Raw genomic sequence first — 25393 nt, forward strand, 5'->3', positions numbered from 1 at the left:
GACCTTGAATCATCCCAAAACCACCCCCTCTCCTGGTCCATGGAAAAACTGTCTTCCGCGAAACTCATCCCTGGTGCCAAAAAGGTTAGGGACCACTGTTAGAGAGTATCAGGTCCTCGAAATGCTAAAATCTACATGACATTTTTAACATGTGACATCATCATCATCGATATTACTTACCAGGGCATGGTTTGAATTGGTGACTTTGGTGCAATTCACTACTGGCAGCCAAATGCTTTATCCATATCTTCATACTGAAAAATTTGTTATCAGGAAACTACCAGTCCTGCTTTGTAGGAAGTCTCTTATCAGATATCAGACGGCAAGTTCTCCATGTCTTCAGATGTTCAAACAATATTGTAGATGGTCTAGAAATAGTTTAAGACAAGCTGTTAGATGTAGGGCTAGATAATTCTGTGACTCTTTGATGTAGTTTAGAAAGAATCCATTGTCCTGTTAATAAATATTTAATGTTTTCATTTTTAAGACAATCACAATCTACAAATGTCCCTAGTGAGTAATTTATTATTTTTAAAGAAAATGACTTTTTATTCCTTGCTAATGAAAAATGTACAATTTATATTCTGCACCAAGAAAATTAACAGATATACTTTCTTCCATTCATTTTCATCCCAAACATATTTTAAAAATCCATTGATTGTTCCTTACATTGCGTATATTCTTATTAAAAGATATTTCTTACATGCAACTAATAAGACATGCTGACTGCTGTCAGCTCTAAATTTATGTAGACTTTTTATTTTTGATAAAATGTTTGAAATTTGCTTTTTGCTCCACACCTCACCTGTTTTTGATAAATCTGTGCTAATGAGTACATAGGAGGTAATAAATAATTGAGTTCTGAGAAACCCAATTCTCAATTTTTCAAGAAAACACAAGTAGCACTACTGTCTTTATCCCTTGGGACACCTTCTCTGTATTTTGAAAGGGAGTGGGCTAATGTCGGTGGCAGTTGTTGCTAAGGATCTCTGCACACAGTTAGGGCTTCACTCTTGGCTTCCTGGTTAGGTGGGGCCATGTTACTAGTCCTGGTCAGTGAGCTGTGACCAGAAGTGATATATGTACCCTCTGGACCAGAGCATTTATGTGCTGGTACTAGCCTCTCCATAATGACTGGCAACGTGTGAGATGGTGGCTGCTGCAGCCATCTGGGTCTCTAGCCATCCCCAAATGGGGACATAACACAAGTAAGAAATCAACATTTGTTCTTATAAATCATCAAGATTTTAGGGTTTTCTGTGGCTGCAACATAACCCAGACTATCCTGATACAAGCTTATCACCATATTCTGGATGTGTGGTGACCAGGATGGTAGCCACTATTCACAAGTGGCTATTTAAATTTAAGTTACTTAAAATAAACAAAATCAAAAATTCAGTTCCTCAGTTGTATGAGTCACATTTCAAATCCTCTATAGTCAAATGTACATCACTTTTCAATTTATGTGAAATTAAAACTGAAAAGCTTGTGTGAAAGTCCAGAGAGTGTGGTCTATAGTTTTATCAATTGTATTGGATAATATAGTCTCAATACTCTAGTGTTCTTCTTAATTATTTATATTCAGATACAGTTTTTCACTTTTTAAGACATTTTAAAGGCTGGGTACAGTGGTGCGTGCCTCTAGTCCCAGCACTTTGGGAGGCCAAGGCAGGAGAATCGCTTGAAGCCAGAAGTTCAAGACCAGCCTACACAACATAGCAAGACCCCATCTCTATTTCTTAAAAAAAATATAATAATTAAAAAATAAAAACACATTTTTAAAGTACCAGTTCTGTGCCTCTGACCTCAAAATCTAAATAGTTCTGCAATTCACAAGCAACTCTCAGATTATTTGTGATATGAGATAACCAACAAGGCCAACATTCTCCAATGTCTTTGGAACTTGCAGCTACTTGAGAGAGGGGGAACACCAGTGGGGATGTATGAGATAGATGCAGAAAGGGAGAGAGACAGGGGCTGCTAAGGCAGAATTTCCTCAATCATGGGCCAAAAGGGAGCGGAGTGATCCTGAGGCTACCATCCTTCTAACCTCAGCTGCCTTTGATCAGAACTCCCTTCCCACTGGAATTCTATAGTGCTTGGGGACATTAAATCTCTGCTGCTGGTTGGAGATTTTAGCCCACAGGCCTTACTTGTGTTCCAAATGCTCACACCCTGCAGGAAGGGCTTCACGTCAGAAACCAGTCCCCCGAGTCTGCTTGAGGCCTGTGGTAAATTTTTACGAGACATTTTGTGCGTCTCTTAGACTAGATTTCTTTTGGCTGGAGATAACTAAGGGAGAAGGAGGTTACAAATTAACCTAAGTCAATTTGGTCATTCACATTTATTATTAATGAGATCTTCAAAGCAGGTATCAGTAGCCTCCAATAGTTAAGATAGAGATTGAGCTATAGGGCTTCTCCACAACCTCGCTTCAGGTGGTATGTTTCAGAGATAGTCTTAGGCCAAACTTGTCAAATATCTATTAGCCAGCAGTCATACAACTGATTCTGCAAGCTCCATGAAGTCCCAGGTCTGTCTCTCCAGAAAGCACCTTACATGTTGTCACTGAAGGCAAATGCTGCCGTGTACTTGGGTAGGAGGCAGCTAACCTGGTTAATCAGTAGAGTCAGCTCCTCTTGGTGGAGTTGGTTCCTAGGAACCAACTTGTCTGACTTCCCACGTTTTCATTCCCTTTGTAAAATAAATTACTACCTCTTACCTCTACCCCTTACTACAGCTGTGTGGCTTGTGCCTCAGTTTCCACAGCTTTAAAATTAGAGTAATAGTAGTTCCTCATTCATGGGTTGACATAAAGTTTAAATGAGCTCTATGTACCTGACCTTATGGTAGGCCCTCATTCTGGCACTCAGAGATGCTAAGATGTATCAGAAACAATCCCTACCCTAAAAGAACTGATTACACTTCTGCAGAAAAAAACTCAAATATGTGAAAAGGTTCTATTCAGTCAGCCCTCTGTATCCATGGGTTCCAAATCCATGGATTCAATCAACTGGAGATGGAAAATATTTGGGGTGTTGGGGATGGGTACAGTGCTAATCCTAGCACTTTGGGAGGCTGAGGTGGGTGGATCACCTAAGGTCAGGAGTTCAAGACCAGCCTGGCCAACATGGTGAAACCCCATCTCTACTAAAATACAAAAATTAGCTGGGCATGATAGTGGGTGCCTGTAATCCCAGCTACTCAGGAGGCTGAGATGGGAGAATCACTTGAACCCGGGATATGGTGATTGCAGTGAGCTGAGATCATGCCACTACACTCCAGCCTGGGAAGAGTGAAACTCACTCAGTCTCAAAAAAAAAAAAAAGATTAGGGGGGATATTTTACAAAATTCCAAAAAGCAAAACTTGAATTTGCTGCTCACCTAGTACTACACTGGATCTTTGTAAAAGAAGTGATGTATAGGCATTGTATTAGGTATTATAAGTAATCTAGAGATGATTTAAAACATACGGGAGGATGTGCGTAGGTTACATGCAAATACTTACTACATACGCCATTTTATATAAGGGACTTGAGCAACCACAGATTTTGGTATCTGTGGGGGTGTCCTGGAACCAATACCCCACCAACAACTGTACTAAAGATGGAAGGTATTATTTTAAGTTCTATCCACCTCCCAAAAAAAGGATCTTTGAAACTCAAAGTGCCATGCAATTGTATTAAAAAAAACAATTGCTGTGAGTTTAGGAAATGTTACAACTCCTAATCTTGTTCTAAGGAAAAGTTTCAACTTCCAGTCCCTAAATATTCCCTTCTTCATAGTCAAAGGAGAAAAGCTTATCTGACCTTGTAAGTATTATTTTTCCATCAAGAAGAAAAATTTTCCAGAGTTAGCTTGACTTTAAACTAATTACACTTAACTTTTATCCTGACACATCCCCTAAGTTTTAACTGATATTTGCAAAAGCTAGCTTATATTGACTTGTTTCTGACTGCATATTAACCACAGAACAAATAGGGCTCTGAAGGCTGAGTAGATGTCTTTTTCTTTTTTTTTTTTTTGAGACGCAGTTTCGCTGTTGATAACCAGGCTGGAGTGCAATGGCGCGATCTCGGCTCACCGCAACCTCCGCCTCCTGGGTTCTGGCAATTCTCCTGCCTCAGCCTCCTGAGTAACTGGGATTACAGGCACGCACCACCGTGCCCAGCTAATTTTTTGTATTTTTAGTAGAGACGGGGTTTCACCATGTTGACCGGGATGGTCTCGATCTCTTGACCTCGTGATCCACCCGCCTCGGCCTCCCAAAGTGCTGGGATTACAGGTGTGAGCCACCGCGCCCGGCCGATGTCTTTTTCAAATTGTCCAGAAAGCTGAAAACTGAGGCTCCTGTTTTCAGAAGAATCAGGAGATCAAGGAAATATCAACTTAGGAAATAGGAACCTACCATAGTAGAGAGAAAGCCAAACATGAATTACTTAAGAGAAGCAGTGATTCTCTACTCCTCAGAACTTTCATTAAACTGACAGAAAAGGGATAATAATGTTTTTAAAAGAGCTATAAACTCTTCAAATATAAAGACAAATGCAGGTGATGACAGATGGAAAACGTCAGAATTCTGGAAGATGGAGAGCAAAGAATGGATAACTGACATAGAGCAGAGAAGCTGAAGCTAATGTCCTGCAGAGGAGGAAGCCAATATGAAGGCAAGTTCATCTGCCCAGAAATTCCCAAAGGCTTGAGGCTGGAGAGCCAGGTACCTATGAAAGGGAGCCTCAAGGGATTCATACGTGCAAACCAAGGTCTTTGAAGTCAAAGAAGCTCAAAAGTCCACTAGGAGATCAAGGCAAAGCCAGGAATTCTTGAGAGTTAGGACAGAGCAGGGGCCAGGGGCCAGAAGCCAGGAGGTTGCTCTGGACTCTTCAATACTACCCATGTCAAAGTGCAGAAAAGAGCCTGATCCCAGAAAGGCATTTGTTTGCTTAAGGCTTTTTAAAAGATCGATTAGGCCAGCACGGTGGTTCATGATTGTAATCCGAGCACTTTGAGAGGCCAAGGCGGGAGTATTCCTTGAGCCCAAGAGTCAAAGACCAGCAGGGGCAACATAGGGAGATCCCGTCTCTATCAAAAAAAAAAAAAAATTGTTTTAAATTAGCCGGGTGTGGTGACATGTGCCTGTAGTCCCCGCTTCTCAGGAGACTGAAGTGGGAGGATCACTTGGGCCTGAGAGATTGAGGCTGCAGTGAGCTGTGATCACACCACTACACTCCAGCCTGGGCATAAAGACTTAAACTTCATTTTTTTTTTTTTTTCCTAAAAATAAACCAAAAAACAAAAAAACAGATTAGCTTCTTTAAAGTTAAATTGGTTGTCCAAGAAGCCAAATCATTTAGACTTTCGATAATGCACCCTCTCAATGAATCCTTATATTCATTTATTTAAAATGGAAGCTCAGTTGACTAATCTCCAAATAATCCAGCTTGCTCAACTTAACCACAATTCTCATTCCTTCTGTAAAATGGCTAATGCCCACATACTTCTGTCCCCACTGAATTGCATATTTACCAAGAGTCAAAACGGGTTTGTTCTTTTTTTTTTTTTTTTTTTTTGAGACGGAGTTTCGCTCTTGTTACCCAGACTGGAGCGCAATGGCGCGATCTCGGCTCACCGCAATCTCCGCTTCCTGGGTTCAGGCAATTCTCCTGCCTCAGCCTCCTGAGTAGCTGGGATTACAGGCACGCGCCACTGTGCCCAGCTAATTTTTTGTATTAGTAGAGACGGGGTTTCACCATGTTGACCAGGATGGTCTCGATCTCTTGACCTCGTGATCCACCCGCCTGGGCCTCCCAAAGTGCTGGGATTACAAGCTTGAGCCACCGCGCCCGGCCTTGTTCTTAAACTTACTTATGCCAGTTGTACTTGTCATTGTAATTACATAATTTGATTAAATATTAAATAAAGTAACAAAAATCGAGTACTAAGGAGAAAAGTAGTTGTTTCTATGGAAGCTAAATTGAGACTACTGGTCATGCCCAGCAGATTGAACACCTGCATTTTCTGTTTCTCCCAAAACCTTAGTAAAGGAACAAAAGGCATAAACCCATAAGGGCAAAGAATGACAGAGGACATACATTAGAGTTGAGACGTCAGCAAAATTTGGGAATAGGCTAATTGGTAATTAATTTTAAGTTTCAATTTTTCCATTCTGCAAGTGTCTACAGGAAGAAAGCCTGGAAAACAAGGTGATTCAGGCCGGGTGTGGTGGCGCACAACTGTAATCCTAGCTACTCAGGAGGCTGAGGTGAGATCAGTTGAGCCCAGGAGTTCAAGGCTTCAGTGAGCTATGATCATGCCACTGCACTTCAGCCTGGGTAACAGAGGGAGACCCTGTCTCAAAAAGAAAACAAAAAAGGCAAGGTAATTCCTATAACAGAATTAGCAAAAGCAGAGGACCTAGATATCCCCCACATCTCTGCCTCCTCTAGCCCATATGGCCAGCTGACAGTCCCTCCCCCAACCCTGGCAGAAAGTGGATCTTTTAAAGTTGGGCTGGAGAGTCCATGGACTGGTGGACAACAGACACAACTTGGCAAGTGGGAGGAAGGCAATTCAGAAAACTCAGGGATCGGAGGGAGTCTGCATACTGACCTTTGAAACTCTAGCCCGCTCCCACTGGTTGGCCACCAGAACTCTGACCACAGGACAAGACTGGCTACAGAATTTGCAGGGCCCAGTGCAAAACAAAAATGTAAGGCTCCTTGTTTAGAATAAAATTTTCAAGATGGCAACAGCAGAGTATTAAAACAAGCGTGAGGTCCTTCTAAGAGCAGGGCCCTGTGATACTGCATGGGATGCCGGCCCATGAAGCCAGCCCTGCTGCAGGTTATTCCTGCACAGGCAAGGGACTAGAGTATTGTTCTTGGAAACTGCGCAATCCAAAGAAATGACCCATATATGGTGTCATGTGAGAATTTCTCAGTAAAAATGTCCAATTCTCATCAAATTGTCAATGTGGGTACTTTATGCACTTAACGGCAATTTTGGCACACAAAAATATTACTCAGACCAAAAAAATATTATTCAGGGACCATTGTGTTCTTTTTAATTCATATTTTACCTATTGAAAATTTTAAAGCCTAGCTTTTCCTTAAACTTTTAAATTTAATTTCCAGATCTGATTTGGTAGGTTTATAAAATCTACCAAAATGCAGTATTAACTTTTAAGGGGACTTTTAGCATCTAATTAATTAATTCCCTTAATCATTTTTAATTCAAGTTCATAAATGTAATAAACACCTGTAATCCTAGCTACTTGGGAGGCTGAGGTAGAAGGATTGCTTGAGCCCAAGAGTGTAGTGAGCTGTGATTGTGCCACCACACTCCAGCCTGGGCAACAGAGTGAGACCCTGTCTCAACAAACAAACAAACGTGGCCGGGCACGGTGGTGCACACCTGTAATCCCAGAACTTTGGGAGGCCAACGTGGACAGATCACTTGAGGTCAGAAGTTCAAGACCAGTCTGGCCAACATGGTAAAACCCCATCTCTACAAAAAATTAGCCAAGTGTGGTAGCATGTGCCTATAATCCCAGCTACTCAGGAAGCCGAGGCAGGAGAATCTCTTGAACCCGGGAGGCAGAGATTACAGTGAGCCGATATGGCCTCACTGCATTCCAGCCTGGGTGACAGAGTGAGACCCTGTCTCAAAACAAACAAACAAATGAAAATTATTACCAGCATATAATAATTCCATTTTCATTTTAAATTCTTGCATTGGCTTATAACAAAATTTCCCAAGAAAAGCTCCTACAAATAACTTCTCAAATAAAATAAGTCTCATAATAATTAAATTTATAAATACAATGGGACTTGATTTCTCTTAAATGGTTCAATACTGTTATAAATTTAGTAAGAGTTAAATCTTGAATCCCATATCTAAGTCAGTTACACAATTTATATGTTAAATTGGAGTCACAGGCTAACCTGTTTCTCTAATATGGCTATTTTTTTTTTTTTTGAGACAAGGTACCATCCAGGCTGGAATACAGTGGTGCTATCACCGTTCACTGCAGCCTCAAACTCCTAGGCTCAAGCAATCCTCCTGCCCCAGCCTCCCAAGTAGCTCAGAACTACAGGCATGAACTACCACACCTGTAATGAGAAAAACCTTCCCCCAAACTGGGAGGGAGCTAGGAGACCAAGAAAATGATTCAGACAAGTCCAGTTTGGCAAGTAGATGAGCTTACTAGGGCTCATATACGAAGTACTCCCAAGACAGAGGTAGGACAGCTTTAGAGATCCATGCTGCTTCCCATCCCTATGCTGCTTTTAAGCTAATTTTCTGGCTCTTTGCTTACTCTGTGTGTGTGTGTGTGTGATGAGACTTTTTTCCCAGGTAGGTTCTCAGATACTCTCTGGAATGTTTGGGTTCTCAGGGACACCTCCTTCTTGACAAGACAGACCAAGACCCCATCTCTAAAATAAGAATAAAAAGAAATACCTACAGTAAGGATGTTAACTAACATTTAATACCATAGGTTTACTTCATAACTTTTCTAAATTCTAAATTTCATAAAATTAAAGAAAGTTGTTCATTTGAAGAAATATTACCTTTCCACTTAGGGGAACATCACCTTCTCAGCTGGCTGAGTTTACCCTAACAACTTCAGCTGAGCATGAGACTTCGAATTATAAGACATCCTGGAAATATTTCTTGCAACTGTAATTGCCAAGCAAAGTTTCTTTCTGTAGTCACTACATTCTGGACTCTAAAATCTGGTCCTTGGGTTTCAGTCCTAAATGTTCCTTTATTCCTGGAGTTTGCAATCCTAAATAAGATTGTAGCTAGGACAGGCACAGTAATCCCAGCACTTTGGGAGGCCAAGGCAGGTGAATCATTTGAATCCAGGAGTTCAAGATCAGCCTGGGCAACATGGTGAAACCTTGCCTCTACTAAAAATACAAAAAATCTGCTGGTGTCATGGTGTATGCCTGCAGGCTCAGCTACTTGGGAGGCTAAGGTTTCAAAAAAAAAAAAAAGATTGTAGCTAACATCTTTCGTCACTAATTGGTTTTGCATTTCTTCAGTTCTCCTTAGATATGTAATGTTTTCCAACTACCCGTAAAGATGCTTATGGCCATTCCATTGGATCCTCAGGATTCTTATTTAAGTCTGTGTATTAGTCAGGGTTCTCTAGAGGGACAGAACTAATAGGATAGATGTGTATATGAATGAGAGTTTATTAAGGAGTATTGGCTCGTATGATCACAAGGTGAAGTCCCACAATAGACCCTCTGCAAGCTGAGGAGCAAGGAAGCCAGTCCGAGTCCCAACACCTCAAAAGCAGGGAAGCTGACAGCGCAGCCTTCAGTCTGCGGACAAAGGCCCAAGGGCCCCTTGCAAACCACTGTTTTAAGTCCAAGAGTCTAAAAGCTGAAGACCTTGGAGTCTGATATTCCAGGACAGGAAGCATCCACTATGGGAGAAAGATGGAGGCCAGAAGACTCAGCAAGTCTAGTCCTTCCAAGTTCCTCCTTCTGCTTTCATCCTAGCTACCCTGGCAGTTGATTAGATGATGTTGGCAGCTGATTGAACGTGGGTCTGCCTCTCCCAGTCCACTGACTCAAATGTTAGTCTCCTCTGGCAACACCCTCACAGACACACCCAGGAACAATACTTTGCATCCTTCAATCCAATCAAGTTGATACTCAATATTAACCATCACCATCTGTTAAAACCACAGGCAAACAACTAAATACCATCAGTTATTTGAGGAAAATTTTCTAACACAAAAGTCAAAGTAGACAACAAACATTAAAAAGAACTTGGAAGAAATAGAGACCATATAGGGAGGAGAGGAAAACAATAATTAATATCCCTAAAGAGATAAAAGAAAATATTCTACCCAAAACCAAACAAGATGCTATATACAAAAAAACAGGATGCTATATACAAAAAATGAAAAATTAGGCATTCGAAAAATTAGGTTGGAAAATATAATTATAGAAATCTTCCAGGAAGAAAAACAAAAAGAGGCCAGACACAGTGTCTGACACCTGTAGTCCCAGCCCTTTGGGAGGCCGAGGTAGGCAGATCAATTGAGCCCAATATTTCAAGATCAGCCTGGGCAACATAGTGGAACCCATCTCTACAAAAAAAAAAAAAATTAGCCAGGTGTGGTGACGTGTGCCTGTAGTTCCAACTACTTGGGAGGCTGAAGTAGAAAGATCACTTGAGTCCAGGAGGTTGAGGTTGCAGTAAACTATGATCATACCAAAAAAACAAAAAAAACAAAAGAAAGAAAAAATATTTTAATCACGAAACTACTATATTTTGAAACAAATGATGCTGTCTCTCGCCCAAAAATAAATGTTATTAGTAATTGGTGTATAGTTTCCAAAGAGAAGAATCTGGTATAGCCATTTTATGTCAGGTTGTATCACTAGCCAGTCTGAGACAGCTAACTGGAAGTTTAGGGTGGAATTTAGAGTCTGAATCCTATCACTTGTCCCTCTTTTCCTCCAGGGTTTTGCATCATGGAAAAACTAGATCACCAGCCAAACAAGAATCCAAATGTCAGCGTTTTTTTTTGTTTGTTTTGTTTTGAGATGGGATCTCGCTCTGTTGCCTGCCCAGGCTGGAGTGCTGTGGTGCCATCACCACTCACTGCAACTTCAATCTTCCCAGCTCAAGCTATCCTCCTGCCTCAGCCTCTCAAGTAGCTGGGAATATAGACATGCACCACTACACCCAGCTAATATTTTTATTTTTTGTAGAGACAAGGTCTTACTATGTTGCCCAGGCTGGCCTCAAACTTCTGAGCTCATGTGATCCTCCTGCCTTGCCCTCCCAAAGTGCTGGGATTACACCGTGCCAGGCCCAAATGTCAGTTGTCTTCATGGTTGGTCAGGTACCCAAAAACATATCCTTTAGAGTTCTCTGATGCTGGCCAGTTTGGGGATGGCAGCAGGGTCATGCCTCACCTTCCTGAATTGAAGACAGCTTCCTGGCCTGGCAGGCCGGATCATTCCACCCCAGTTCCCACTGCCAATCACAGCCAGAAAAACTAGAAAAGACAAAGAGTGGTACACTGCAAAGCAGAAGGAAGAGAAAGTCTGGCTGGCTTTCAGGTCAGTGACTGTGCAGAATCCCTTGTCTCCAAGTAAACACGTGGCCCCGTGAATTTTGCAGATCTTAACTGATCCTATTAATCTTTTCTCCTCCCTGTGAACAGGCAGAGGCCAGATATGTTTATTTCTGACATTCCCTGTGACAGGAGTTTTTCATTTTTGGCCTCCCAGTATCTAAACACATTTCCTATTTGAAAGAATTCCAATAAAGAAGTTCAAAGAGCCCATTTCCCAGATCCCTTGTCTCTAGAATTTGGGTACAGGACCTTCCAATTAGATGCTCCTACCTAAGACCTTGATTGTGGAGTAACAGAGGGAAGCAAATAGCATTTAAAATCTTTCCAAAGGTGGAAGTGGAAGCAATAAGGGTACTGTCCAATGTCCAGTGGTGGCTGTGCCAATGACAGAAGCAGTTGGATACTAACCAGATGCTTTCTGTGTATTGATTTGGTCTCTATTTCTGGCTGCCTAATTTCCCATGGCTCCTTTCCATGTTCCAAGCCTCATTCTTCAGCTTTTTCATCAATTTTGTGAGCTATCCAATGTCCTTTCAAAAAATTTCTTTTCTCTCTAACTAACCAGAGTTAGTCTCCATTATTTAGGAATCTGGAAATTTGGTTAGTACATACATCTTTTTGTGCCTTTTCTATGAAGACAAAAAGAAAGAGGGGTGCCCACTTCCAATTCAGTAATATCCACTATCCTGAGTTTTGTGATAAACATTTCATGGTTTTGCTTTATAGTCTTAGCATCTATGTAGGTAGTGAGGAAAATGAGGATAATATGGTACAAAAATATGGCCCCTGTCTGTCAACAGGGCTTCCCTGAAAGAGATAGCAGTGACTCCAGTCTCTAACATTCTTATTACGTCCAGATTAACTATATGATAGCTTCCTAGATGACAATCCTGATGCAAATCATCCTATTTCCTACTATCAGAATTCCTCAATGCTTATGCATATTTACCATATGAGGTATATCTAACATATAAAGTATATGTAAGTTATGAGCATAAAAATGAAATGAACACTCATGAACCCACACCTAACTTAAGAACATCACCAACAGTGGTGAAGCTACCTGTGCACTTTTCCTGGATGTCATACCTCTGCCTCTCCTTGTGCTGATTATTTCTTTGTTTAAAACAATTATGAAATATAACTATCATAAACATACATGTTGATGAACAATCATGAAAAGAAAACCTACAGAACCATACTCACATGAGCAAAGAAAACATTTCCTACTCCCAGAACCCCTCCTTATGCCCTCTCCCCGTCCCTGCTATTTGTCCCCTCTTAGTCATAAACTCCTCTCTCTCCATCAGAGGTATCTACTATTCTGACTTTTATGATAATCATTTTCTTTGCCTTTCTATATAGTTGTACCACCTGTGTCTGTATCCCTAAACAACATCATTTCATTTGGCCTGATTTGGAACTTCAGATGAATGGATCATACTATATATATTCTTTTGTGCCTTAATTCTGTCATTCAATATTATGTTTATGAGATTTATCCATGTTGTTGAGTACAACCATAGTTTGTTCATTTGCATTGCTGTAAAGTATCCCATCATAGGACTGTACCATGATGTATTTATTTATTTTACTGTGGATAGACATTGTGTTGCATTTAGTGTGGGGTATGATGAACAATGCTGCTTTGAATATCCTGATGCATGTATCCTAAGAGATCTTTAAGGTCATCTACCTGGCAGTAGAATAACCATCACAGGATATATGTATCTTCAACTTTACTAGATAATGCCAAACTGTTTCCCAAACTGAATGCACTAATTAACCAACAGCAGTCTGCAGAGTTTCTGCTGCATCATATCCTTGTCAACAATTGGCATTATCAAACTGTTGACTTTAGCCAATCTCAAGGATAGCTAATGGTATCTCACTGCGTTTATACTTGCATTTCCCTAATTAATAATGAGACTGAGCATATTTGCATATGTTTATTGATCATTTATATTTTCTTCTGTTTAAGTCTTTGCTCATTTTTTCAATGTGATAGTGTATCATTGATTTGAAAGAGTTTTCACATGTCCTGGAGGCGAATTCTTTATCAATTATACATGTGGCAAACATCTTCAACTCTGTACCTTGCTCTTTTGCTTATTGCATGCTATCTTTTGGCAAACAAAAGCTATTTATTTTAATAAAGTCAAATGTACGAATCTTCTCATTTATGGTTGGTGATCTCGATAGATAGTTTTAAAATTCTCTACCTTCGAGGTCATAAAGATGTTCTTCTGTATTAATTTCTATTATTAAAAAAGATAGATATGGGAGTTTTCATTGTTGCAAATGCCAACACCAGTTCTGCAACTGAGAAGCTAAACCTGGAGCTATGGCAACATGAGGAAGCTGAACCTCCAGGATTCTTGAAGGGGACACTAAAGTGGTCCAGATGTCATCTGGCTTTTAGCAGAGTTATATAAAAGTCTTTCTGAAGGAAAGCATCCCAAATGTAGGACCTTGGAATTTCCATTGATTTAAATTGAATAAAATAAACTTATAATAAAAAATTACAGGGAGATAAGCCACCACGAGTCAGTCAGCAAAAACAACAACAAAAAAAGATTTAGTCCCCCAGAGACTTCAAATATTGGAATTATTAAATAGGGAAAATAAAATAAGCCTATATAAAATATTTAAGAAAACAAAAGATGAAATTAAAAACATAGTTTATGTCCACATAAAAACCTGCACATGAATGTTCATAGCAACTTTATTCATAAGTGCCAAATTTTGGAAGCAACTAAGATGTCCTTCAGTTGGTGAATAGGTTAAAAAAAAAAAAAGGTGTATCCAGACAATGGGATATTATTCAGTGATTAAAAGAAGTGAGCTATCAAGCCATGAAAAGACACAGACAAACCTTAAGTGCATGTTGCTAAGGAAAAAAAACAACAACAGAAAGGCAACATCCTGTGTAATTCCAACTATATGACATTCTGGAAAAAGCAACACTGTAGAGACAGTAAAAAATCAATGGTTACTATGGGTGTGGGAGGAGGCTGGGTTGGGATGAATAGGTGAAGCATGGATTCTTAGAGCAGTGAAACTATTGTGTACAATGTGTAGTGACAGATACGTGGTATTATGTATTCATCAAAATCCATATAGGCAAGGAACAAGGGATTATTAAAAATGACCAGGCAGATTTGAAAGGTTCATGCATTGTTTAGGAAGATGATAAAGATACTGATTAAATATTAGACTTTAATGAATTTAATGATCCATACTGTAATTTCTGTGGTAACCAATAAAAGAAGATAAGCAAGACGTACAAATTCCAATGAGTAGAGGGGGAAGAATTAGTTAAAAATTATAAATGAAAAAAAGGGGTGATATGGTTTAGCTCTGTGTCTCCACCCAAATCTCATCTCAAATTGTAATCATCATGTGTTAAGGGAGGGACTGGTGGGAGGTTATTGGATCATGAGGGTGGTTTCTCTCATGCTGTTCTCATGACAGTGAGTTTTCATGAGGTCTGATGTTCACAAGTGTTTGGCAGTTCCCTCTTTGCTGTCTCTCTTTCCTGCTGCCTTGCAGAGGAGGTGCTTGCTTCTCCTTCACCATCCACCATTGTATTAGTCCTTTCTCACACTGCTATAAATACCTGAGACTTGGTAATTTATAAAGGAAAGAGGTTTGTTTAATTGACTCACAGTTCTGCATGGCTGGGGAGGCTTCAGGAAACTTACAATCATGGTGGAAGGGGAAGCTAACATGTCCTTCTTCACATGGCGGCAGGAGAGAGAAATGCAAGCAGGAGAAGTGGTAGATGCTTATAAAACCATCAGAGCTTGTGACTCTCACTCACTATCATAAGAACAGCATGGGGGTAACTGAATTCAATTACCTCCCACTGAATCCCCCCCACAACACATGGGGATTATGGGAACTACAATTCAAGATTAGATTTGGTTGGAGACACAGCCAAACTGTATCAACCATGATTGTAAATTTCCTGATGCCTCCCAAGCCATACAGAACAGTGAGTCAATTAAACATCTTTTCTTTATAAATTATCCAGTCTCAGGTAGTTCTTTATAGCAGTGTAAAAATGGACTAATACAGAAGATTGGTACTGGGTATTTTCAGATACCTGAAAATGTTGAAGCAAGTGTGGAATTGGGTAACAGGCAGAGGTCAGAATAGTTTGGAAGGTTCAGAAGAAGACATAATGATATGGGAAAGTTTGGAACTTCCTAGAGAATTTTGAACGGTTTTGACCAAAATGCTGATAGTGATATGGACAATGAAGTCCACGCTGTGGTGGTCTTAGATGGAGATGAAGAACTTATTCGGAACTAGAACAAAGGTCACTCTTGCTATGCTTTAGCAAAGAGACTGGCAGCATTTTGCCCCTGCCCTAGAGATCTGTGGAACTTTAAACTTGAGAGAGATGATTTAGGGTATCCGACAGAAGAAATTGCTAAGCAGCAAAGCCTTCAAGATGTCATATGGCTTTTTCTGAAAGCAAGCGGTCATATGTGTTCACAAAGAGATGATCTGAAATTGGAACATATGTTTAAAAGGGGGGGAGAGAGATCCAAGATGGCTGATGATTAGCAGCAAGGGCACGTACCTCCCAGTGAAAGAGCAAAGAACGAGAGGACGCCACACTTTCAGACGAATATTAGTTGCTCACGGACCAGGAGATTCCCAGTGGAAGAGCTCCACGGGTCGCCAGGGCGACTCTTGTGGCCGGCATGGCGGTTTTGCTGGTGCCTTAGCAAGCCAGTTCTTGGTGCAGAGTCCGGAGATTGCCGGGCAGAAAAGCACCATCAATCTTAACACCGCTGTTTTGGCCGGCTCAGTGGATTGCTCAGATTTCGGTGCAGGGAATCAACAAGTTGGACATCAGAGACCCAGTTAGAAAGTCGGTAATTATAAAGACGACAGACAGACAAATATATAATGAAGGGAAGAAACCAGCGTAAAAAGGTAGAGAATACTCAAAATCAGAATGCCTCTCCCTCTACAGGGGATTGCAATTCCTCATCAGTAACGGAACAAGGCTTAATAGATTACACGTGTGTTCCAATAACAGAAGCAGGTTTCAAAACGTGGGTGATAAGAAACTTCTGTGAATTAAAAGAACTTGTTCTAACCCAATGCAAAGAAACTAAGAACCTTGAAAAAAGGTTTGACGAAATGTTAACGAGAATGGACAATTTAGAGAAGAATATAAGTGAATTGATGGAGCTGAAAAACACAACACGAGAACTTCGCGAAGCATGCACAAGTTTAAACAGTCGAATTGATCAAGCAGAAGGAAAGATATCAGAAGTCGAGGACCAGCTCAGTGAAATGAAACGAGATGACAAGAATGCAGAAAAAAGGATGAAAAGGAATGAGCAAAGTCTCCAGGAAATATGGGACTATGTGATAAGACCTAATTTACGTTTGATAGGTGTACCTGAATGTGATGAAGAGAATGAATCCAAGTTGGAAAATACTCTTCAGGATATCATTCAGGAAAATTTTCCCAACCTGGCAAGGAAGGGTAATATTCAACTCCAGGTAATACAGAGAACACCACAAAGATATTCTTCAAGAAGACCAACCCCAAGGCACATAATCGCCAGATTTATTTGGGTTGAAATGAAGGAGAAAATACTAAGGGCAGCCAGAGAGAAAGGTCAGGTTACCCATAAAGGGAAACCTATCGGACTTACAGCAGATCTCTCAGCAGAAACCCTACAAGCCAGAAAAGAGTGGGGACCAATATTTAACATCCTTAAAGAAAAGAACTTTCAACCCAGAATTTCATATCCAGCCAAACTAAGCTTTATGAGTGAAGGAAAAATTAAATCTTTTGCGAACAAACAAGTACTTAGAGAGTTCACCACCACCAGGCCTGCTTTACAAGAGCTTCTGAAAGAAGCACTATACATATAAAGGAACAATCAATATCAGCCTTTCCAAAAATATATCAAAAAGCAAAGAACTTTAACACAATAAAAAATTTACATCAACTAATGGGCAAAACAGCCAGCTAGCATCAAACGCCGGTATTAAACTTATATATATTTTAATTGGATAAAAAGCCAAAACCCATCGGTATGCTGCATCCGGGCCCATCTTACATGCAACAATACACAAAGACTCAGAGAGAAGGAGGAAGATTTACCAATCAAACAGAGAGTAAAAATAAACTAATAAACAAAAAGCAGGAGATGCAATTCTCGCCTCTGATAAAGTAGACTTTAAAGCAACAAAGATCAAAAGAGGCGAGGAATGACATTACATAATGGCAAAAGGATCAATGCAACAAGAAGAGCTAACGATTCTATAGATCAATGAGATAGAAAATTAACAAGGATATTCAGAACTTGAACTCAGACCCGGAACAAGTAAACTTAATAAACATTTATAGAACTCTCCACTTCAAATACACAAAACATACATTACCACCTCACACCTATTCCAAAGGTGACTATATAATTGGAAGTAAATCACTCCTCAGTAATCGCATAGCATTTCATAGGTTTAAATTAAATATTGGTTGGCTGTTTGTTTGTTATCTTCTTCCCTTATTCCTTCCTGACTACATCATTAAGTATAATTATCAGTATAAAAGAGGTTTTCAATACCCATTACTAAATTGCATTCTAGCCTGGGCAAGAAAGCAATACTCCCATTCTCTCTCCCTCTTTCTTTTCCTTCTCCCTCCTCCCCATTCTGTCTCTCTCTTTCTCTTCCTTTTTCCTCCTTCCTATTTTCCTCTCTTTCTCTTTAAAAAAAAAAAAAGGGAAGCAGAGCTTAAAAGTTTGGAAAATTTGCAGCTTGACCATGCAGCAGAAAAGAAAACCCCATTTTCCAGGGAAAAATTCGAGCTGGCTGCAGAAATTTGCATAAGTAACAAGGAGTTGAATGTTAATAGCTGAGACAATAGAGAAAATGTCTCCAGGGCATTTCAGAGATCTTCAGGACAGCCCCTCCCATCACCGGCCTAGAGGTCTACAAGGGAAAAATGGTTTCATGGGCTAGGCCCAGGGCTCTACTGATCTGTGCAGCCTCAAGACATGGTGCCCTGTATCCCAACCACTTCAGCTCATGGCTAAAAGGGGCCAAGGTACAGTTTGGGCCATTGCTTCAGAGGGTGCAAGCTCCAAGCCCTGGCAGCTTTTATATGGTCTTGGGCCTGCAAGTATGCAGAAGCCAAGAGTTGAGGTTTAGAAACCTAGGTCTAGATTTCAGAGGATATATGGAAATGACTGGCTGTCCAGACAGAAGTCTGCTGCAGGGGCAGAGCCCTCATGGAAAACCTCTGTTAGAAGGGCAGTGCAAAAGGGAAATGTGGGGTTGGAGACCCCACACAGAGTCCCCTCTGGGGCACTACCTAGTGAAGCTGTGAGAAGAGGGCCACTGTCCTCCAGACCCCAGAATGGTAGATCTACCAACAGCTTGCACCCTGGACCTGGAAAAGCTACAGGCTCTCAACTCCAGCCCATGAAAGCACCCTCAGGGGCTGTACCCTGCAGAGCCACAGGGGCAGAGTGGCCCAAAGCCCTAGGAGTGCCCCTGTTGCATCAAGGTGCACTGGATGTGAGACATGGAATCAAAGGAAATTATTCTGGAAGTTTAATATTTAATGACTGCCCAGTCAGGTTTCAGACTTGCATGGGGCCTGTGGCTCCTTTGTTTTGGCCAATTTCTCCCATGTGGAATAGGAACATTTACCCAATGCCTGTACCCCCATTGTATCTTGGAAGTAATTAACTTGTGTTTGATTTTACAGGCTTGTAGGTGGAAGAGACTTGCCTTATCTCAGATCAGAGTTTGGACTTGGACTTTTGAGTTAATGCTGGAATGAGTTAAGACTTTGGGGGACTGTTGGGAAGGCATGATTGGAATAGCACGTGCAAATTCCCTGAGGCAAAAAGGAGTACTGCTCACTGGAAGACCTAAGATGAGGCCAGTATGACTAGGAGGGGCATGGTGAGACTGAGGAGGCAGGTGGGTCTAGCCTAGGCAGATTTTTGTATACCACATTAAATATTTTATGCTTTATCCTAAGTGTCATCAAAAGCCATTTAAATATCTTAAGGGGGTGGGATAGAGGAAGGTAGTAGACATGAACAAGGTTGTATTTGGAAAAGATCACTCTGACTGCACTGTAGAGCAGGGGTCCCCAACTCCTGGGCCACAGACTGGTACAGGTCCATGGCCTGTTAGGAACCAGGCCACACAGCAGGAGGTGAGCAGCAGGCAAGTGAGCATTACCACCTGAGCTCCACCTCCTATCAGATCAGTAGTGGCAATTGATTCTCATAGGAGCATGAACCCTATTGTGAACTGTGCATGTGAGCGATCTAGGTTGCGTGCTCCATCTAATGCCTGCTGATCTGAGGTGAAACAGTTTCATCTTGAAACCATCCCCTCCCTGGTCTGTGGAAAAATTGTCTTCCATGAAACCAGTCCCTGGTGCCAAAAAGGTTGAGGGTCGCTGCTTGGAGTTGGGTCTAAGTGACTGAAAGAAGATACTTTGAGTTTTAAATTAATTTCCAACTGACAGAACTTTATGCATTCCTGCCTCCTCCTACTTTCCCATTAGGTAGATTACATTGAAAAAATAAATCAGTCAAATGAATGAAAGAAGATTTTAGATGAATGATTATTTGATTTTGTAAAATGGTTCACTTCATTTCTTTTCCAAAAAAATTTTTTTGCCCTCTGATCACAGTGTGCAATTTGGGCTCACCAACTTGCTCTTTACAAAATTCAGGAAAACAAGGCAATAGAATCTCTAAACAATCTACAAAGGTGGGAAAGGATGGCACTCTGACGATTGTCAATTCATACCTTTCAATTTCATCTCTTGAGGTCTTGAAACTGCCTTTGAAAGAATTGTAACTGAGAAAATTATAACTGAAAGAGACCTGCTCTAACCATCCCCCATCTTGCCTTTGTAAATCAAAGAACGTGACCAAGGTAAGTCTCAACTATTTTAGGAGGTTTATTTGCCAAAGTAAAGGATGTGTGCCAAGAGGCAGGTATATGCCTTTCTCCAAAGATGATTTTGAAGGTTTCAGTATTTAAAGGGGAAAGGGTGGATATTGGAGGAAGAGAAATATTTTTAAAATGTGTCAGTAGATAAAAAGACAAAACAGTTGCATCCTTCTCAATATACAATTTTCACGTGATGAGGGAGTGGAGGAAATAGGGTAACTTGAATCTATGCTTCCAGGTGGCCATCTTCAACCTTTATGCTTGAATAAACTTCCTTTAAACTAGAGTCTTATCTTTTTTATTATTTTAGGTTGACAACTCTCAAATTTATATCTCTGGCCCATTGGACTTCTTCCTTGAACCTCAGTGTCTAAATCTGTCTACCCAGCCTCTCTACTTGGATGTTTAATAAAGATTTCAAATTCAACATACAAAAGACAAAATTCCTGACTTCCGCCTTAAAAATGGTTTCTTACACAACTCAGTTCTTACAAGTTGCTCATATTGTCTTTTATCTCACACTCCAAAACTAATATATCCACAAATCTTACGATTCTACTTCTAAAATTTACCCAGAATTCATTGTTGTTTTCATCACCTCGATCACCACCACTCTGGCCCACACCACTATCACCATGGCTGGATTATTGTAATAACTTCCGGATATCACTTTTCACCAACTAATACAAGCATTTTCATCTGGTTCCCTCAGGGATCCTTAACCCCCAGGCTGCAGATAGTACCAGTCCATGGCCTCTTAGGAACCAGGAGGTACAGTAGGAGGTGAGCAGCAAGCAAGGGGGCATTACCTCCTGAGCTCCCCCTCCCTCGGACTAGTGGTGGTCTCAGATTCTCATAGGATCAGGAACCCTATTGTGAACGTGTGCACGTTGGAGGGATCTTCTAAGTTGTGTGCTCCTTATGAGAATCTAATGATAAATGTAATGCCTTTGAATCACATCCTGAAACCATCATCCACCTCCCACCACGAAACTGGTCCCTGGTGCCCAAAAGGTTGGGGGACCGCTGCTCTATATAATCCCTGGGAAACTGATGACTTGTCTCTTTCACTTAGTGCCATGAACTCCAGTGCAACTTTGTGGACGCTCCATAAATACTTGGCTGGAATGAACCCATAAATATTTACTACTTCATATACAGTAATACTTTTGAGGAGCTGGTTGGGTATGTAAAAATTGCAGGGGACATCTACAAATAAAGGACCTCGCAAATCAAAGCAATGAGTGGAACATAGGGTCAGCTGGTTGAAGCAGTGCCTATGAGCTGCTCCAGTTTCTCAAAGTAGGCAGGTTTTCCACCTAAGCCAGCATTCTGCTATTTTTGGTCACTGTAGCTATAAACCTGCTCCCTTACCTGGGACCTCACCCTCAGCCGAGAGCCCAGTGGGCTGTTCCTCCTCTCGCCCTCACGATGAGCAAGCTCACAAGGCCTAAGGTGGAAGATACACTTGAACACCTAACAAGCCTTCAGGGACGACACTGGATTCTAGGCCACCTGGGCTTCTCCACTGTATTAGTTATGAAAAAACAGAAGTCAGAAAGAAACCTTCAGAGGTGGAATCTCCAACCCGGCTACGGGTTAGGAAACAAAGTGCACCTAGCAAAAGGCTGGTCCCTGCAGCCTCAAGGGTTGATGGGAAGTGGATCCACTGTCCACCGCCCGTATCCAAAATTATGGCAGGATAGAGGAGCGAGTGTGTTTAGGTGTGAAGGTAGGGCCATTGAAGAAGGGAGAACGACAGCATAATTGTTTTGATTCAACAAGGAGGCGGCGATTATAAGAGGGAGAATAGCGAAGGACAACGCAACATCCAGCTGGCAGAAGCAGCAGGCCTGACGAGGGTGCCCACATTGACCCAATCCAAGATGGTGCCGAGGTTATAACCGGGAGCGCGCAAAAGGCGGGACTTACCCTGATCCAAGATGGCAGTGGCAATTGAGGCAAGTCGAAGGACGCGAGCACCAGGAGCGTCTTTGCCCTCAGCCAAGATGGCGGCCGCCGTGGGCGCTGTCCCCGGCTCCGCCCCGCGGCCCCAGCCCCGCCTCCCCTTCGTCCTCCCTCCGCCCCCTTGCCTTGCCGAGTCCGGCCCGAGGCGCTCGCGCTGGGAGAGCGGGCTCCGGGCATTTGACATGGCTGCGGCGGCGGCTACTGCAGCGGCGAAGGGGAATGGGGGCGGCGGTGGCAGGGCCGGGGCCGGGGACGCCAGCGGCACGCGGAAGAAGAAGGGCCCGGGGCCTCTGGCCACGGCGTACCTGGTCATCTACAATGTGGTGATGACAGCGGGGTGAGACTGGGGCTCGGCCCGGGGAGGCGGGGAGCCAAGCGCGGCCGGGGAGGGAGGTCTGCGGCCGGTGAAGCGGAGCGGATCGGCGCGGCCCACCGCACGCAGTGCAGCCCCGGCGGGCGATTTCCGGGACCCAGTACCTGGGCGCTGAGTGCGGCCGAGCGCTGAATCGACCCCTGTGGCTGCCCGCGAATTCCCGCCTGCGCTGGGGGTCGAGCCGAGTTCCCAGGCACGGGGGCGCGGGGACTGCTGCCGGGCGCGTCTCGCGAGGGCCGCGGGAGGAAGGGTGGACAGGCCACAGGTGCGGGGCCGGGGGCGGCGGCCGGAAGACCTGGCGGCGCGGAGCCTAGCCCGGGCGGCCAGGCTCAGATGATGAACGGCGCCAGCCTGGGGAGTGGAGGAGCTGTGGCTGCAGAGTGACCATTCATTTGGGCGGCTGTTTTCAAAATCCGGGCTGCGCTTTAATCCGAAAGGTATTGGGAAAGCGTTCAAAGTTTTTGGCCAGCGACTTGAGCAGAGCTGGGCTTTAGATGAGTTTAGACTTTCAGATTGGGTTGGGGTGGGGAAGAAACAGCGGGGTAGAAGGCAGATTTACTGGGGACGGGGAGAATAGACCCTCGAAACGGTTTTACCCACCTCTGTCTCCCTCATTTCAGTCTATCCCTTATCCCAGCGGGTTTTTAGTTAAAGCTCTGCCACTAACTAGCTGTGTGACTTTAGATAAATCACCTTATTTCTCTAGCCTCCGTTTTTTCATCTGTAAACTAAAGGGTTGGGCTGGGTAATGAAGGTTCCTTCAGCTCTACAATTCTTTATCTCATCATTTTGGTGAGGAGGATCACAGGATCAATTTGTTATATATTTATATATATAATATATATTGTATATATTATATATTTTTCTACAGTCTTCGTTTGTAATTTTTTAAAAAGTCCTAACATTTTATTATGAAAAATTTCGAACATGCAGAAGAGTTGAAAGAATTGTATAGTGAACATCCATCTTTATTTAGTTTTAAAGTAGGTAATACATTGGCAGGATTGAAAATTCAAAATATAAGCCAGGGCGTACAGTGAAAATCTTTCCTCCCTCCCACCTTTCCCTTCTCCCCAGATCCCCTCTCTCGAGGCAGTTAATTTTATGTATACTTAATATACTGATGCAAGCAAATATGTTTATACATCCTCTACCCCTTTTTTAAATAAGACAAATGGCAATATTTTTAATATTTTTACAATTCAGCACCTTGCTTTTTTTTTCACGAAAAAGAAAATAATATCATGGGAGGATCATAGATTTATTGCTAGTATTAGAAATGGTAGGTGTGGAAACAGGCTCAGAGAAGTTGTGACTTGCATGAGATCATAGAACTTGTTAATACAAGTTCCAGATCTAGAAATCATTTCTCTTGACTCACAGGTCAATGAAGAACTAGTACAGATTCAGGCTTTTATCACATCAGTGGTCACATAGATTGATTTTTTAAAAATCATCCTTGATTCTCTCTGTGTGTATTAATATTTATATATAAAATTCTTATGTCTTAGCAAGGGCTGGTGAGGGCATTGGACTGGAGAGGGATTTTTAAGGTACATTGGTAAGAAGAAAAAAGTCTATTCGTGAGCAATGAACAAAGAGAAGGGGGTGGAGGGTAAGGAGTGGTGTCTTAAACCGGGAAGAGAAATTGGGATTGTGAGAGCAAAGTAAGCTTTTTTTTAAGGCTGTTAATAGTTGTACCAGTTACACCATTAAATAATTTCTTCTTTTACAAACTCTTATTTTATGTCCTTATGTGATAGTTTTTGGAAATAGCAGAGACCACACACCCCATTGCCTAGTTGATTTTGTACGTTTACCTAAATCCTTCCAGGAGATATACCTTAATAAAAAGGTCCATTAGTTTTATTATGGAACTTGACAAAAAATTATGTTTATTTTTGAGGACAGTGGAACAAAAATATAACATTCACAGCTGTATGCTTAAGTGCTTCCTGTTTTGTAGTTTGTATTGATCCGGCTTTCATTTCTGAGTTGATTTTGGAAAATTGGGCTAAAAATTTTTTTTAACCAAAGTCTGTAATTCTTAATTTTAAAAGGATAGATTTTAAGGTATGGGTAATTGTTCCCAGTGAGACAATATAAAAATAGTTTAAAGCATCTTCTTTCTACCCTGTAATTATTAAAAACCCTTTAACTGCACAGGCCATTTAAAATTTTCCTTTAACTTTTTTTCTCATCTTAGATTTTCTTGGCACCTAATTTAGCAGCACAAGGACCATTTTAGCTTATTCCTTTCCTTTTGGCTTTGTTCTCAACAGCAAAGTTGCCAAAAAAATGAGCTCCAGATGGGTGAGGTGCCACTGTGCTTTCACTGAGCCCTCTTGATAAGGTGCTGTTGGTGGTGCAACATTTCAGTGCATTATAGCTTGGCATTTGAGAGCCATTCATAAATCCAGGATACTGATGCTTGAGGTCATCTTTAGCAATATCTTTTATTGCCACAGCTCCTATTAACCTAAATCCTACTTTTTAAATTTTTATTTTTTTCCTGATTTTTCTTTTCTCTTTTACTAGGTGGCTGGTTATAGCAGTTGGTCTGGTCCGAGCATACCTGGCTAAGGGTAGCTACCATAGCCTTTATTATTCAATTGAAAAGCCTTTGAAATTCTTTCAAACTGGAGCCTTATTGGAGGTAGGTCCTGAGATTTATTATTGTTATTGATTTCCATTGGTATAAAGAAAAAGATGCAACTAAATTATATTGAAGTAGCAGACCTCCATTGGATTCGAGTTAAATTTTGAAATTTTGCCTCCTCACATACTAAAGTGTTGATACTTAGGCTTTTTGAAGTTCTAGATAGGGTAAAATCTCATTTAACTTGTGTTACCTTGAATGTATTTTATGTTCAACTTTTTTTTGGAAATCAACTGAAACAAGCTTACATTAGGATTTTTTTTTAATTCCAGGGACATCTTGGGGAAGCACTGGCAAAATCAGATGCTTTCAGGGTTTATATAA

At 41.5% G+C, this 25393-nt stretch overlaps 1 protein-coding gene and 1 long non-coding RNA gene across 4 annotated transcripts in view; one reads left to right on the plus strand and one right to left on the minus strand.

Moving 5' to 3' along the window:
- The window catches only part of LOC110568949 (uncharacterized), a 74021-nt gene extending 51942 nt beyond the window's left edge, over nt 1-22079 (minus strand). For all 3 annotated transcript variants that reach the window (XR_010338543.1, XR_010338542.1, XR_002479097.2), the window contains exons 1-2: nt 22002-22079; nt 181-368 (exon numbers count right to left, since the gene is read on the minus strand). This is a non-coding gene — a long non-coding RNA (uncharacterized LOC110568949). The remainder of the gene's footprint in view (nt 1-180; nt 369-22001) is intronic.
- Nucleotides 22080-22219: 140 nt separating this feature from the next.
- The window catches only part of HACD2 (3-hydroxyacyl-CoA dehydratase 2), an 86809-nt gene continuing 83635 nt past the window's right edge, over nt 22220-25393 (plus strand). Inside the window, exons 1-2 of the mRNA XM_012476223.2 lie at nt 22220-22374; nt 24949-25066. Of these exons, the coding sequence (XP_012331646.1) occupies nt 22220-22374; nt 24949-25066 (273 nt within the window). The remainder of the gene's footprint in view (nt 22375-24948; nt 25067-25393) is intronic.

Source organism: Aotus nancymaae, unplaced genomic scaffold (assembly GCF_030222135.1).
Source record: "Aotus nancymaae isolate 86718 unplaced genomic scaffold, 86718_ANA_hifiasm-v0.15.2.pri h1tg000062l, whole genome shotgun sequence".
Lineage (NCBI taxonomy): Eukaryota > Metazoa > Chordata > Mammalia > Primates > Aotidae > Aotus > Aotus nancymaae.